This window comes from Pseudophryne corroboree, chromosome 7 (assembly GCF_028390025.1).
Source record: "Pseudophryne corroboree isolate aPseCor3 chromosome 7, aPseCor3.hap2, whole genome shotgun sequence".
In the NCBI taxonomy this organism is placed as follows: Eukaryota; Metazoa; Chordata; class Amphibia; order Anura; family Myobatrachidae; genus Pseudophryne; species Pseudophryne corroboree.
The window spans coordinates 137,799,197-137,815,804 of NC_086450.1; the positions used below are offsets into that span (position 1 = coordinate 137,799,197).

At 42.0% G+C, this 16,608-nt stretch overlaps 1 protein-coding gene across 4 annotated transcripts in view; it reads left to right on the plus strand.

Moving 5' to 3' along the window:
* The window catches only part of CCDC148 (coiled-coil domain containing 148), a 739,559-nt gene that overhangs the window by 705,873 nt on the left and 17,078 nt on the right, over positions 1-16,608 (plus strand). For all 4 annotated transcript variants that reach the window (XM_063933692.1, XM_063933693.1, XM_063933695.1 and 1 more), the window contains one exon: positions 14,135-14,275. In XM_063933692.1, coding sequence (XP_063789762.1) covers positions 14,135-14,275 — 141 coding nt within the window. The remainder of the gene's footprint in view (positions 1-14,134; positions 14,276-16,608) is intronic.

Here is a 16,608-nt window from a genome sequence, read left to right on the forward strand (position 1 = left end):
ATATATACACTGACTATAGCAAATTTGTTGTTATTGAGAGTCCAGATATTTAAATGGATACAAAAGCTGCAGTCATTAGATCCAAAATATCCTGATGTGTGCACTCACCAGGACCCGGTATTAACCATTTGCCACTCTACTTCACTTTTATACTACTGGCGTAGTATGGGGTTTATACAAATTACAGTGACCGGTAAGGTCAGTGCAATGTTTTCACCTCACCTCGCCGCAGGCTGGAACGTGATGCTTCTTATTGAATGGAGCGGCCAACGACTGTGGCTATACGCCGCAAGCTGTATCTTTAGCCGGAACAAAGCTGGATATGTGGTCTCAGTCTGCTCGAGCCAGAACAAACCAAATGTGGTAGGACAGCCCCCGGCTGAGATCACCTGTCATACGGCTGTGATGCGCCCATGTGTAGCTGGATATCTGGAACAGGTGGAAGCCAACAGTCCAAAACAATCAGTTTACTCTCAGCACCAGTGCCAGTTTCCTTAACATGTTTCTCCGTTATAGCATTAGAACGGTTTCATCAGAAGGTACCTTCTGATGAAACCGCTCCATTCAATAAGAAGCATCACGTGCTGTAATTAGAAACAAGAAATAGGCCCCTAGATGAACTCCAGATCAATAGTTTCATTGAGACCTTGCGGGTTGAGTGTCTGTAGTCTTAGAATCCATGCTGCCTCCTGTCTACACAGGATTTTAAAGCGATCACCTCCTCTACTGGTTGCTGGAATATGTTCCAGCCCAACCAGAAGGAGCCCAGTAGGGTCGCCCCCGTGAAACTCAGAAAAATGGAGTGGAACACTGTGGTTCAAGCATTTATTTAAGATATTTCTTCTGTGTTCCATAAATATGAGTTTCAGGGGTCGTATGGTTCGACCCACATAATATAGTTGACATGGACATATTAATAAATATATCACATGATGGGTACTACAGTTAATAAAAGTGTTGATTCTATACTCCTTTTTGGAGACATTTGAAACAACACTTTTAGTCTTATTCAAAACAAAAGAGCAAGTGGTGCACTTTGCATGATTGCACCTATAAAAACCTGTGACCTCAGGTCCAATTAAGGTTCTCTGTACGCTTTTTGATGTCTGATTCGCATGTCCTTCAAAAAAGCTAGGAGCCAGAATATTTTTCAGATTCCTAGCCTTTTTGAAAACTACCGCTGGTGTTTTATCTAGATGGTCCTTAAGAATAGGATCAGTAAATAATAGTCTGTAGTTTTTGTTCATTATGCTCTTAATTTTGTTAGCAGCTACATTAAATGTAGATTTAAATACTAAGCTGTACTTGTCTTTATTTTTTTATTTATTTTTATTTTTATTATTAAATTTTTATTTTTGTTCATGTTTTTATTTTTATTATTATTAGTCTCATTAATTCCATTATTTCTAATCTCAATAAGACTACCAGAAGGAACCTCTTGTGTGAGAGTGCTGTCATCATCAGTATTCTCCAGGTTCACACCACCTGGGGGACTAGATCCCTGAATATCTATATGCCTTAAGTCATCATCAAGCCCAAGGGTATCTTTCCGTACAAGTTTAGAGGCATATGATAAAGCTTCGTCTAATATAGCTTGTGGGTAATCACAACCTTGAAATATTTCCACCAGATCCCTAACTTGTTCCTGATATTTTGTATCAGAAGTGCAGTTTCTTCTCAACCTATGTACCTGACTTTTCGGTACATTCTTAAGCCAACTCTTATTATGATTGCTAGAGTAGGGTATGAAATTACACACATCTACTGGTTTTTTGAAAGGAGAAACTGTAACGACTTCCTCTAGCACCTCCACCGTTACATCTAAAAAATTAATCTGTGAGGGATGGTGAGTGCATGTGAAGGTTAAACCATAAGTGTTATTATTAATATAATTAACAAACTCAATAACTGAAGCAGAATCCCCTCTCCAAACAAAAAATAGGTCGTCGATATAGCGACCATAGAGGACCAGGTTCGCAGCAAAGGCACCTCCCCAGATGTAAGTGTTTTCAAAATCGCCCATGTAAATGTTTGCAAAGCTGGGCGCGAACCTGGTCCCCATCGCTGTACCGAGGACCTGTTGGTAGTGACAGTGATCAAATAAAAAATAATTGTGAGACAGGATAAAAGCGATTGCCGAAAGTATAAATTGGCATTTCCCCTCTGAGATACCCATATCTTCACGTAGGCTTTGTGCCACGCATTCTATCCCCTTTGCGTGTGGGATGTTTGTATACAGTGCTTGAACGTCACAAGTGACGAACTGGAAGTCTGAGTTCCATTTCAGCCCTTCCACCAGATTAATAAACTCAGTTGTATCTCTGATGTGGGATCTCAGAGAGGATGCACGTGGTTGTAAATAATAATCAACATAATAAGACAAATTTGATGTAAGACCCTCAATACCTGAAATAATAGGACGGCCCGGGGGTTCGTGCAGTGTTTTGTGTACTTTGGGAAGGTGGTAGTAGATGGGAGTGATTGGGTGGAGGGGGTAGAGGAACTCAAACTCCTCCCGTGTGAGGACGTCATCAGCACAAGCCAATGTGAGCATATTTTGGTCGGTCTCCGTGCAGGGGGATACGGAGCTCTTGGATGCGGCAGCGTCTCGGTGAGGACGGCTGAGTCGGGTTCCCCATGCACCGTAGCACCGCTCTCCATCCATCGCTGAGGCTCTGGTGTTTAACATCTCCCTGGCTAACGGGACAGCACCAGGGAGCAGGAATCGAAAGCTCCTGCCCAGCGATAACAGGTACTTTTATTTCCATTGATTTCAACATTTGCTCATATTGCTCACATTGGCTGAATAAACACATCTCAACCCGGGTCACGGGTAACAACCTGTGGGCACGCCACTGTGAGCTATTCGTTTGGCTAATACCCTGCAGTTGCACATTCCAGTGTGTATATATGGTTCTCTGCCCAAACCTGAGACCCCCCGTGATAATATCGGCAATTGAATCCTCATTATATGTCTCCAAGTGCTCCAATCAAATACCAGGTGTTTTGGTATATCACATTGTTTATTAACATTATTGTGCTCTCTATTAAGTACCTTATGTTTGTATATTGACTATAGTTTAACCCTAGGCTATTAAGTGGGAACAGCTTGTATAATTGCCTGGTGATTAGTATAATTCTTAGCCATTTATTGATGAATTGGTGATCTAACCACTAACTGTTGCGCCTGGATTTTTGTTCACTCACTGGTACACGTGGGAACATCAGAAAAATTCTGGTGTTTCCCCTGGTACCTGTGAGCACACAAAATATATATTTTAGACAGGGCCCTGTCATAAAAGAGAAAAGGTGTTTCTCCCTGCGCCTGGAATGGCTTCGCTTAAGGAGCCGACAGACCGCAAGTGAGTGAGGTGATCTATTGATGTGGCCAATTTGACACTACTCAGGCCTACCATTGTCTGTGAGTGGGTGAGTAGTGCTATTGAAAAGTGGTCAGAAAACTTGTCATTAGACATTGACACAATAGATGGAGACGAGATACTCCTAACGTTAGGTCATATCAAAGACGCTGCTGCGTACGTAATAGAAACCATGAAATATATTGGTTTCTTGGGATCAAGAACCGCTACCATGGCAGTATCAGCTCGGAGGGCATTGTGGATTCGCCAGTGGAATGCTGATGCAGATTCCAAAAGAAATATGGAGGCTCTCCCGTATAAAGGTGAGGCCTTGTTTGGTGATGGGCTGGATGCGTTAGTCTCGGCGGCTACCGCAGGTAAGTCGACATTCTTGCCTTATGCTCCTACACCGGTGAAAAAGACACATCACTTTCACATACAGTCCTTTCGGCCCAACAAATACAAAAAGGCCAAAGGTTCCCCCTTTTTTGCAGATAGGGGAAGGGGAAAAGGAAAGAAATCCGCAGCGTCTCCCGAATCGCAGGAGCAGAAGTCCACCCCTGCTTCTGCCAAATCCGCAGCATAACGCTGGGGCTTCCTTGTGGGAGTCCACTCGGGTGGGAGCACGTCTGAAACTTTTCAGCCAAATCTGGATTCAATCTGGCCTGGACCAATGGGTCTTACAAATAGTGTCCCATGGGTACAAACTAGAGTTTCAAGACGTCCCCCCATGCCGATTTTTCAAATCGACCTTGATAGCTTCTCTTCCAGGAAGAGAGGCAGTAACAACGGCAATTCAAAAATTATGTCAGGATCAGGTCATTGTCCTGGTACCCTTGGCACAGTAAGGAGAAGGTTTTTTTATTCAAGCCTCTTCGTAGTTCCGAAGCCGGACGGCTCTGTCAGACCGATTTTAAACCTGAAAAATCTGAATCTCTACCTGAAAAGGTTCAAGTTCAGGATGGAATCCCTGAGGGTAGTGATTTCCAGTCTGGAAGAGGGGGACTTCATGGTGTCAGTAGACATAAAAGATGCTTACTTGCATGTTCCCATTTATCCTCCTCACCAAGCTTATCTGAGATTTGCAGTACAGGATTTCCATTACCAGTTTCAGACGTTGCCGTTCGGACTCTCCACGGCACCGAGGGTATACACCAAGGTAATGGCGGAGATGATGGTCCTCCTTCGTTAAAAAGGAGTCAATATAATTCCTTATCTGGACGATCTCTTGATAAAAGCGAGATCCAGGGAACAGTTGGTGCAGAACATCGCACTCTCCCTGTCAATACTCCAACAACACGGTTGGATCATGAATTTTCCAAAGTCGCAGTTGTAACCGACGACAAGATTGTCCTTTTTAGGGATGATTCTGGACACAGAAGTACAGAGAGTATTTCTTCCAGTGGAAAAGGCTCTGGAAATCCAGAAAATCGTCAAACAAATATTGAAACCAACAAGCGTGTCGATCCATCAATGCATTCAGTTGTTGGGGAAAATGGTAGCGGCCTACGATGCCATACAGTTTGGCCGATTTCATGCCAGAGTATTCCAGTGGGACCTGTTGGACAAGTGGTCCGGATCCCACCTACACATGCACCGGAAAATAATCCTGTCCCCCAAAGCCAGGATTTTGCTCCTGTGGTGGCTACACAGTTCTCACCTACTAGAGGGACGCAGGTTTTGGATTCACGACTGGGTACTAATAACCACGGATGCAAGTCTCCGAGGCTGGAGAGCTGTCACACAGGGGGAAAGCTTCCAAGGAAAATGGTCAAGTCATGAAGCCTGCCTTCACATAAACGTTCTGGAGTTGAGAGCCATTTACAATGGCCTTCTTCAAGCGGTACATCTTCTTCAAGATCCCGTGCAGATCCAGTCGGACAATGTAACAACAGTCACGTACATAAACAGGCAAGGCGGAACGAAAAGCAGAGCGGCAATGGCAGAGGTGACAAGGATTCTCTTCTGGGCAGAAAGACATGTTAGAGCTCTGTTAGCAATTTTCATTCCGGGAGTGGACAACTGGGAAGCAGACTTCCTCAGCAGACACGATCTTCATCCAGGAGAGTGGTGCCTCCACCAAGAAGTCTTCGCACAGGTGACAAGTCTTTGGGGAGTTCCTCAAGTAGACATGATGGCATCTCGTCTAAACAAGAAGCTTCAGAGATATTGTTCCAGGTCGAGAGACCCTCAAGCAATAGCAGTGGATGCACTGGTGACCCAGTGAGTGTTTCGGTTGGTATATGTTTTCCCTCCACTTCCACTGATTCCAAAAGTTCTCAAAATAATAATAAGAACAAGAGTTTGAGCAATCTTCATTGCCCCAGACTGGCCAAGGAGGGCTTAGTATCCAGATCTTCAGGAGTTGCTCATAGAAGATCCTCGGCCTCTTCCTCCTCGAGAGGACCTACTACAGCATCTGCCGTGTGTGTATCAAGACTTACCGCGGCTACGTTTGATGGCATGGCTGTTGAGCGTCGGATCCTAGCCCGAAAGGGTATTCCCAAGGAAGTCATCCCCACTCTTATTCAGGCCAGGAAAGGAGTAACGTCTAAACATTACCACCGTATTTGGAGAAAATATGTGTCTTGGTGTGAATCCAAGAAGGCTCCTACGGAAGAGTTTGAGTTGGGACGTTTTCTCCATTTTCTGCAGGCTGGCGTGGATGCGGGCCTTAGATTGGGGTCAATCAAGGTCCAGATTTCGGCCTTATCGGTTTTCTTTCAAAAACAATTGGCCTCCTTTCCAGAAGGTCAGACGTTCGTGAAAGGGGTTCTGCACATCCAGCCTCCATTTGTGCCTCTAGTGGCACCATGGGACCTTAATGTGGTGTTGCAGTTCCTTCAATCAGATTGGTTTGAACCTCTGCAGGAGATAGAATTGAAGTTTCTCACTTGGAAAGTGGTGATGCTTTTGGCCTTGGCATCCACAAGGCGGGTGTCGGAGTTGGGGGCCTTGTCTCACAAGAGCCCTTACCTGATCTTCCATGAAGATAGGGCAGAGTTAAGAACTCGTCAACAATTTCTTCCAAAGGTGGTTTTGTCCTTCCACATAAACCAACCTATTGTGGTGCCAGTAGCTACTGACACTTTCACTGAGTCACAGTCTCTAGATGTGGTTAGAGCTTTGAAGATTTATGTCGCAAGAACAGCTCGATTACGGAAAACAGAGGCTCTGTTTGTCCTGTATGCTCTCAGCAAGATTGGGTGTCCTGCTTCTAAGCAGACTATTGCGCGCTGGATCAGTGGGACAATTCAGCACGCTCATTCTACGGCAGGCTTGCCAGTACCGAAGTCGGTGAAGGCCCATTCTACTAGGAAAGTGGGCTCATCCTGGGCGGCTGCCCGGGGCGTCTCGGCTTTACAACTTTGCCGAGCAGCTACTTGGTCAGGGTCAAACACATTTGCTAAATTTTATAAGTTTGACAGGAATGGGAAATCTTTAGGAAAACAAACAAATAAAGGAACCGATAAACTAAAATGTATGCTTGCAAACGCAAGAAGTCTAGCAGGTAAAATGGGGGAATTGGAATTGTTAGCATCAAAGGCTGAGTATGACTTTATAGGTATTATGGGACGACTCTCTTTTTAGGAGGGACAGGGCTAACAAAAGAGGAGGAGGTGTATGTCTTTAAGTAAAACCATCACTTAAGCCATACCTTATCTATGAGGAGACTGGCGATAATGTGGAGTCACTATGGGTAGAAATCTCAAGTGGGGGAATTGATGCAAAAAAACTAGTCATAGGCACGTGCTACAAACAGCCGGATATTAGCATACATGAGGAAGAACAACTATTGCAGTAAATCAAAACGGCTGCGGGATTGGGGGACATCCTTGTCATTGGGGATTTTAATTACCCGGATATAAACTGGAGTAACGATTCATGTGCTAAGGCGAGGGGCAGCAGGTTCTTAAATATGATTAGGGATCACTACTTGTCTCAATTAGTCGAGGATCTAACTAGGGGTAAAACTACCCTGGATCTAGTAATTACTTATAATGTGGACATTATATCAAACACTAAAGTTGGGGAGACTTTGGGTAACAGTGATCACTATATGATCACATTCGACATCAGTTTCAGGAAACATAGCTACAGGGGTTCCACCAAAACTTTTAACTTTAGGAAGGCTAATTTCAGTATGCTTAGATGTGCACTTAACGACATAGAGTGGGAGGTTCTGTTTAATAACAAGAACACTTCGGAAATGTGGGATGTTTTAAAAGGGTTGCTGGATAGCAATATTCATAACTTTATTCCCATGGGCAGTAAACGCAGGAGTATTAAACTCAAATCGATGTGGCTTAACAAGAAGGTTAAGGCAGAAATGGATAAAAAAAAGCGGGCTTTCATAGCATTTAAATCTAATGGAAAGGAGGAGTCTTTCAAGTATTACAAGGAGTGTAATAAGAAATGAGAAAAAGCAATAAGAGCAGCTAAAATGGAAAATGAAAATCAAATCGCTATAGAGAGTAAAACCAATCCTAAAAAGTTTTTTAAATACATAAACGGTAAAAGGTTAAAAAAGGAGAATATAGGTCCATTAAAAGATGAATTAGGAGAATTGATAAATGATGACGAAATAAAAGCGGAAATACTGAACAAATTCTTTTCATCAGTATTCACCAGTGAAGAACTGATGGTGGGAGTAGAGCATAACAATTGTGACAGTAATGATTCATGGTTAGATACTTGTTTAAGCAAAGAAGTTGTCCGGGATAGACTAAGCAAAATTAAGATTAATAAATCACCTGGTCCTGATGGACTTCACCCGAAGATTCTTATGGAGCTTAGTTCACAACTAGCATGACCCCTATACTTGATTTTCAATAGTTCAATTAGATCACGAATGGTACCGAAGGATTGGCGTATAGCTGAGGTAGTGCCATTATTTAAAAAGGGATCCAAAAATCTTCCGGGAAACTACAGACCAGTTAGTTTAACATCTATAGTGGGGAAAATATTGGAAGGAATTCTAAGGGACGTCATACAGGAGTATCTAAAGTACGCTAGGATTATTAGCAAGAACCAGCATGGGTTTGTGAGGGACAGGTCATGTCAGACTAACTTAATTAGCTTCTACGAGGAAGTGAGCAATAATCTTGATCAAGGAAAAGCAGTGGATGTTGTCTTCCTAGATTTTGCAAAGGCCTTTGATACGGTTCCTCACAGGAGACTGATGATCAGATTAAAGGAGATTGGCCTAGGAAAAACTATTTGCACATGGATAAGCAGCTGGTTGGATAGCAGGGTACAGCGAGTAGTGGTCAACGGGAAGTCCTCAACCTGGTCCCCAGTAGTCAGCGGAATACCACAAGGGTCCGTACTCGGACCACTACTGTTCAACATATTTATCAATGACCTGGAAATAGGCTTGGAAATCACAGTGTCAATCTTTGCAGATGATACTAAACTGTGTAAGGTAATTAGTTCAGAATTGGATGTGGAGTCCTTGCAGAATGATCTATCTAAACTTGAACTCTGGGCGTATAAATGGAAAATGAGGTTCAATACAGACAAATGCAAGGTTATGCATTTTGGGACTAAAAACAAACTTGCATCCTACATATTAAATGGGGAACGCCTAGGGGAAACAGAGTTGGAAAAAGATTTGGGGGTATTCATTGATAATAGGCTTAATAACCGTACACAATGTCAAAACGCAGTAAAGAAGGCAAGTAAGGTGCTAGCGTGCATAAAAAAGGGAATTGAGACAAGGGACTCGGATGTAATCATGCCGCTGTATACGGCATTGGTACGTCCGCACCTGGAATATTGTGTTCGGTTTTCGGCACCATTGTATAAAAAAGACATCAGTGAACTCGAAAGTGTTCAAAGGCGAGCTACTAAATTGATTAAAAACCTAGAAGGACTGGACTATAAGGAAAAACTTACTAGGCTGAATATGTATACACTAGAAAAGAGGCGCCTAAGAGGAGATATTATTAATATCTTCAAATATGTAAAGGGACATCACAAAGAGTTATCAGAGGAATTATTTATTAAAAGAACACAGTTTAGGAGGACACGTGGGCACTCGCTGCGACTGGAGGAGAGAAAGTTCAGAACGCAACGGAGGAAAAGGTTCTTCACTGTTAGGGCAATCAGGATGTGGAATTCCCTGCCAGGGAAGGTGGTAATGGTGGACTCTGTAATTGGATTTAAAAAAGGAATGGATACATTTCTGAATGAAAAAGCTATCCAAGGTTATAATACTTAAAATATCAACGTGGTTAATCCGGGGGTAACATGAGTTATAGTAGCTAACTAGTCATAAAACATTATTTAGCAAGTATGTAGAATCATCACAACTTAAAACAGGTTGAACACGATGGGCAATTTTCCTCTATTCAACCTCAAATACTATGTTACTATGTTACTATGACACCTTGGCCGATGAGGACCTCAAGTTCGGTCAATCGGTACTGCAGGGTCATCCGCACTCTCCCGTCCATACTGGAGCTTTGGTATAACCCCGTGGTACTGAAGTGGACCCCAGCATCCTCTAGGACGTATGAGAAAATAGGATTTTAATACCTACCGGTAAATCCTTTTCTCCTAGTCAGTAGAGGATGCTGGGCAATCGACCCAGTGCGCACTTTACCTGCAGTTTGTTCTTTATAGTTACACAAGTTGTGTTTCATTTGTTTTCAGCATGTTGCTGCAGGGCCGGCAACAGAAATCTTGGGGCCCCATACACTGATATCTCTGGGGGCCCCCTACCCCCTCAACTCTTCCCCTCAATATAAATGTGTGTGTATATATATAAATATACAGTATATACATACACACGCACACATATACATACACATATACAAACATACATATATAAGCACACATACATGTACATATACTACACAGAAACAAACATACATATATAGACACAGACCCACAGATTGTCACAACGGTGAGGGAGATTGCAAGGACCCAGGAGGGACTGACCTTGTCTGTAGGGACATCACATTGGTAAAGCTGCAGTCGGCTGCTGTCTGATATTCCTAGTCAGTGTGCCTGGCAGTGCTGTGCCGCTCAGCTCCTCGGAGTCAGCGGCAGCAGCAGGGACGGGCTGGCGCGGGTTCATGCGTAGTGACGCCGCGACGCTGGCAACACAGCACGGGACCAGCTCAGACCAAGTGATGGGGTATGCGGCGGGGGTGGTGTTTGTATTGGGAAGTAATTGTCTGTTAATTGACGTATGGGCGTCCCGGAGTGCACGGGAGCCACAGCTTTCTTAGGCGCTGCCTACACATTTCTTGTGCCCCTGATGCTCGGGGCCCCCCTGATCCTTGGGGCCCCATACGGGTGTCCCCTTTGACCCCCCCTGTCGCCGGGCCTGTGTTGCTGTAAATGGTTCATGCCTGTTGGCGTGTGTCATGTTGAATGCCATGTTGTGCGACATGGTTGAGGTGTGACCTGCTATGAATCTCACCATTAGTATAAAAGTAAATCCTTTCCTCGAAATTTCCGTCTCTCTGGGCACAGTTCCTATAACTGAGTTCTGGAGGAGCGGCATAGAGGGAGGAGCCAGTTCACACCCTTGAAAAGTCTTAAAGTGCCCATGGCTCCTGCGGAACCGTCTATACCCCATGGTACTGAAGTGGACCCCAGCATCCTCTACGGACTAGGAGAAAAGGATTTACCGGTAGGTATTAAAATCCTATTTTTCAGAATATGCATGCGTAATAGTATCACCCGTCTAAAGGTACCCACAAGCGGTGCACCCCAGACAGCGAAAACACCCATTTTTGCAGCTTAGAAAATGCTGTTTGGACTCCCTTGAGAAACCTGTGATATCAGACTTAACTACTATATCCCTGATACTTTGTCCCCTAGTATGGCTAGCAAGCACCTGGGTACCATGTAGCAAGGGTAGATCTGGATCCGTCGACACTAGTGGCCAGAGCGACCTCACCTGTTTTATGTCAGAGTTACTCAAGGTATTAAATTCACTGACCCAGGGTATTATATTCGTTAGCTGTTTTTTCTCTTTATCAGCTAGAAGATTCAATTGATTTTGTCTTAATGCTTTCTCCCTAGCAGATTTCAGTTCTTTGACTGGGTAGCCCCATTCCAAGAACTTATTCACCATAATATCAAGCTGTTTGCTGGTATCTTCTGGATCGCTAGAGATCTGACATACACATAAAAACTGTGAATAGTGAAGCCCTTTAACTGTAGAATGTGGATGAAAACTATTATGTCTTAAGAGATTGTTCCTGTCAGTAGGTTTAATATAGAAGCTTGTGTGTAATCTCTGATCCTTGATAAGGATTTTTACGTCAAGGTAACTAATCTCTGTTCTGCTCAGGCTCATATTCAATTTAATGGGGCTGATTGACAAGTTATGGTCCTCGATAAGAGTTACCAGTATTTGTATATCACCATTCCAAAAGATGAGGAGATCATCTATATAGCGATAGTATACAAAAATATTTTTTGCAATCTCAGAGTTCTCAAAAAATATCTCTCTCTCCGCTTCCCACATATATGAATTGGCGAAGGATGGAGCTACCGCCGATCCCATCGCACACCCTGTGTTTTGGCGGTAAGACCGACCATCAAACAAAAAATAATTGTGTTTAAGGGTGAACATAAGCAGAGAAAGAAAAAAATCTACAGAAGGACCTTTGGCCAGGAGGATTATTAATCACCAAATGTCTTAACTGCCTCAACACCAGCCTGATGTGGAATGCATGTGTATAGGCTTGCCACATCCAGTGTGGCCATATTCACATTTTCTGGAATCACCTCTAGATCTGCCAAATGATGTAACATAGAAGAATCTTTAAGATGGGTAAATGTACTCTGGATGCAAGGTTGTAAAATTGCATCCAGGTATATAGAAATTGGTTCACACAGGGACCCTCTAACTGACACAATGGGTCTACATGAGGGCTTAACCGGTTCCTTATGAATTTTTGGAATTGTGTAAAACACCAGAACCTTAGGAAACTCAATTTTAAGTTTACAACAGATATCAACAGTGATCACACCTTCTAGTACAGCTTGATCTAACAAATTATCTAATTCATTCTTATAAACATCAGTAGGATCACAATCCAAACAAGTGTAAGTATCTCCATCATTTAATAAACGTAACCACTCTTGACGATAATCAGACGTGTCAACCACCACTACAGAGCCCCCCTTATCGGCATTTCTAATAATATTGTCTTGTCTTTTACCTAATGCCACAAGGGCCTGCTGCTCACTCCTAGGCAAATTTGGAAGATGGATATGTGGAGTTGACGGTAAAGTGTCCATCATACGGTGGAAAGTCCGAATGGAGGGGTTGGTGGATACAGGTTCAAATTGTGATCTTGGACCTAATTTGCGCAGTTGCTGTGGAATATCCTCTGGTTTATACACATTCGGGTTTTTACCAAAATACTCCTTTAATTTCAAGGTGCGTTGTAATTTGAAATTTTCCACTTTCCGTTTAAACAAATCAGGTTTGTTTGTGGGGATGAAAGACAGTCCTTTGCTAAGAACACTTATTTCAGTTGTGGATTTGCACTTATATCAAGTCTCTGAGTGCCGCTGCTATTGTCCCAGTGTGTGTGTGTGTGTGTGTGTGTGTGTGTGTGTGTGTGTATATATATATATATATATATATATATATATATATATACATACACACACAGTATATACACACACAGTATATATATATATATATATATACACACACAGTATATATATATATATATATATATATACATACATATATATATATATATATATATATATATAGTAGATTGCAACGGCGGTGGCACTCACAGTCATACAAGAAGTGTGATAGTAAGTGCTTCTACATTTTGTTTTTACTAAAAAGCTGTTGTCAGGAGTCCAGACATTAAAATGGTCTTACCTTGAATACATTTACACATTTTCACATACATTCACATTTAGGGTAAGACCTTTTTAATGTCTGGATTCCTGACGATCGTTTAATAAAAACAAAATGTAGAAGCATTTAATATCACGTTTCTTGTATGACCGTGAGTGCCATCACCATTGCAATCTACTTTTTTTCTCTACAGATTGGAGTGCCTGACTTACAGTACTATATATAAATATATATATATATATATATATATATATATACACATACATACATACATACATACATACATACATACATATATATATATATATATATATATATATATACACACATACATACATACACATCACAATGCAGGCGGCACTCCGGTAATAATGCAATGAAAAGCAGGTAAGCAACAACGTTTCGAGGTTTATTACTTTGTCCTGAGGAATGGTGCCATTTGTCCAGTCATAACACACCTTTACTACAGCAGCTCGTGAACATTACACAAACTGTGCTGTTTCAGAAATACTGCCACCCTTGGCCCAAAAGCCGATAATCATCCCTTTTTGCAACTCGGATAAATCGCCCCTTTTACCCATGACAGCAACAAGTGATATGTGTGCAGACGGGCTATCGCACACATTATATATCACACATCACATACCCCCAAAACCAGCACATGACACGTGACGTACTTCATTGGCTACGCACTGCCGACGTCAAATGTAGGAGGTGATCATAGTAATGTGACTTGACCGTGTACATGCTGATCTCGGAGTATAAACAATATAACACGCACTTTGAGTATAATGGCTGCAATATGTCCTATTTAATGGTGTTGGAAATGGACAGCATACATTAACCCTAACTGCTTCATTTACAGTAAATTTTATATTTAAACCTTGTGTTGTTTTTGTGTATTTCTGCTATTTGTATGTTGCAGGTTGCTGTAATAGCTGAATTTGATCCCATCAGAATGATGAGCGAGACTAAAGCGTGGAAAGCTAAAATAGGGATTGGAGCTGAAGACGATATAGTTCTCCAAAAACCACTCTTTGAATTATTTACATACAACGAGCAGCAGGTACGTGCTAGGTTTACATGACTTTACTGTAAGCTCATTATGTGATGTACAGACAATGCCACTTATTTTAATAATTGCTAAAACTGCTTTCAAAGGAATCATGAGTCTATGATTATGGCTTTGCGGGTCTCTTTCGGGAAGGGGTTTTACTTTAAATCCCCGCTGGACAGAACGCAATATTTTTTATGTATATTATTCAGTTGTCATGGAAAATCATAGCAATTTCCCTGTAGCTGCATTACTTTTATTGCTGATTAAGGCTGAGGGGACGGTTTCAGTAGTTGATTACAGATACTTGAAGGTAAAATGATGACACGTGTAGAGTGACAGCATGCAGCACCCAGTGCCTCTGGTGACGCGTCTCATAACCTAGGGAAATAAACATAGCATCCCTTATGTAATGTCTTTGACACCTCCAGGCTCCTAACTATTGATAGACATGAGTGATCCGTGCAGCTGCTGCAGATGACCTTTACCATTTCCGTCATATTTTCCGAATGTTAGATTTTCTGTTTTATTTGAAGAGTGTTTATCTAATCCTCTGAGAGCTGAGCAGATGATCCATATACAATCCAGATGCACCAACCTTTATACCAGCCCTGCGTCACTCAGCAATATGAAGACTGTCACTGCTCTGTTGTTTTTAAAAAGACTTCAAAACATTACCAAACTATAGAACATTTTCAGTAGTAACTGATTTTATGTATTTGTGTATAGGTTTGGGAATAGCTAAGACTACAATACTCAAAATATAAAGTACAAGATATAGACACAGTACAGTACCTTTCTAACAAAGCATCATACATATTAACAATATTATGATAGCCACATAAAGAAAAGTTTACATTTTTTAGCACCCCAGTTTACAATATATAGTAACAGGTTCTTAAACTCTGTTATCTCCCCATTCATCAGCCAATACATTTTGATTCATGGCTGGCTCCTATTGAGACAAGAAACATGGGGGAGGCAGTAACGCTCATAGGGGGGGGGGGGGGGGGTTCTGAGTACCCAGAACCCCCACCCCCCCTGATGGACCAAATGTTTTTTTTAGAGAGCTTACCATGCTCCCAAAGCCCACGATCGTAGCTCCGCCCCCTCCCGATATTAGGCCCCGGCCCCTCGTGACATTTTGCCGCGATTATCGGGCCTGTGTGGAAGAGTTCTGAATGGCACTCTACTTTCCCCATTATACATACCTCACTACAGGACAGTTATAAGAAAAACAGCGGTGGACATTTTCATGTAGTCTATATAAATGCCCATGGGCAGCGCCATTTTGGTGGTGATATTAGTATCCTATAAAAGCCTCACAACAGCTGCTACTGGGATGCTTCTCAATAGTCTGACCTTGGTACATTCAGGTAAACAAAGAGTTTTATTATATTTTGTGAGGTATATTATAATGTATGCAATATAATATATGCAATATATATATATATATATATATATATATATATATATATATGAAATCACGACAGCACTCAAAGCCTATGTATATAAAGCAGAAAATGGTGGTGCAAGGCAACAATAAATATAAAACACTCACTTCTCCAGCGATGCAGGAAAAGTAGACAAGCCAGCACTCACGTGTAGATGAAAGAAAAGCAGGATTAATTCCTTAACCAAACGGCATGGTGAAGTACAGCAAATACAGCAAACACAGCCCGACAGCTGTTTCAACCGACTGGTCTTCCTCAGGGGCTAACCGCACTGTTGTCAGAACATGAAATATAAGCCTCAAATGGCACCACAATCAACCCAGCAGCATCAGGACGTGTGCTGAGACAAGTCCAGGCATGCCTAATGCATCCCCTGCTGTCTCCTCCCACTCCATGACACTGGTAACTAAGCTAAACAAACCCGATGTCATGCATAGCAACGGCTCCGGAGCGTGGCAAAACGTGCGGCGGGTGGTCTCAGCAGCCTGACTAAAAATAACTGCTCCGTTAACTCCAGTAATGCAAATTCTTATATATATATATTATTCTAGGAATTTATTTATCTTATTGTATATGTCTGTGTGTGCATTTAATTGAGGTTGATACACTTATTGTATTAGAAAGAATAATTTATCTGTTTTTTTCTCTTTTCCCTGTGGTATATATAGCTACATATCCTTCCAATTTAGGTTACTTTCTGGGTAAAATATAGGTTCTCACAGATAGAATAACTAGATTTTTAATTCATTGGTCGTAGACCCACATTTCAATGTGAATGAACTATCTATATTTATTGTATGGAGTGCTGGCACGTGCAATGAAAACGATCCTGATACAATGTTATTAACTAATTAGTCACAAAATCATGTTACAATATATCAACTTCAGGAA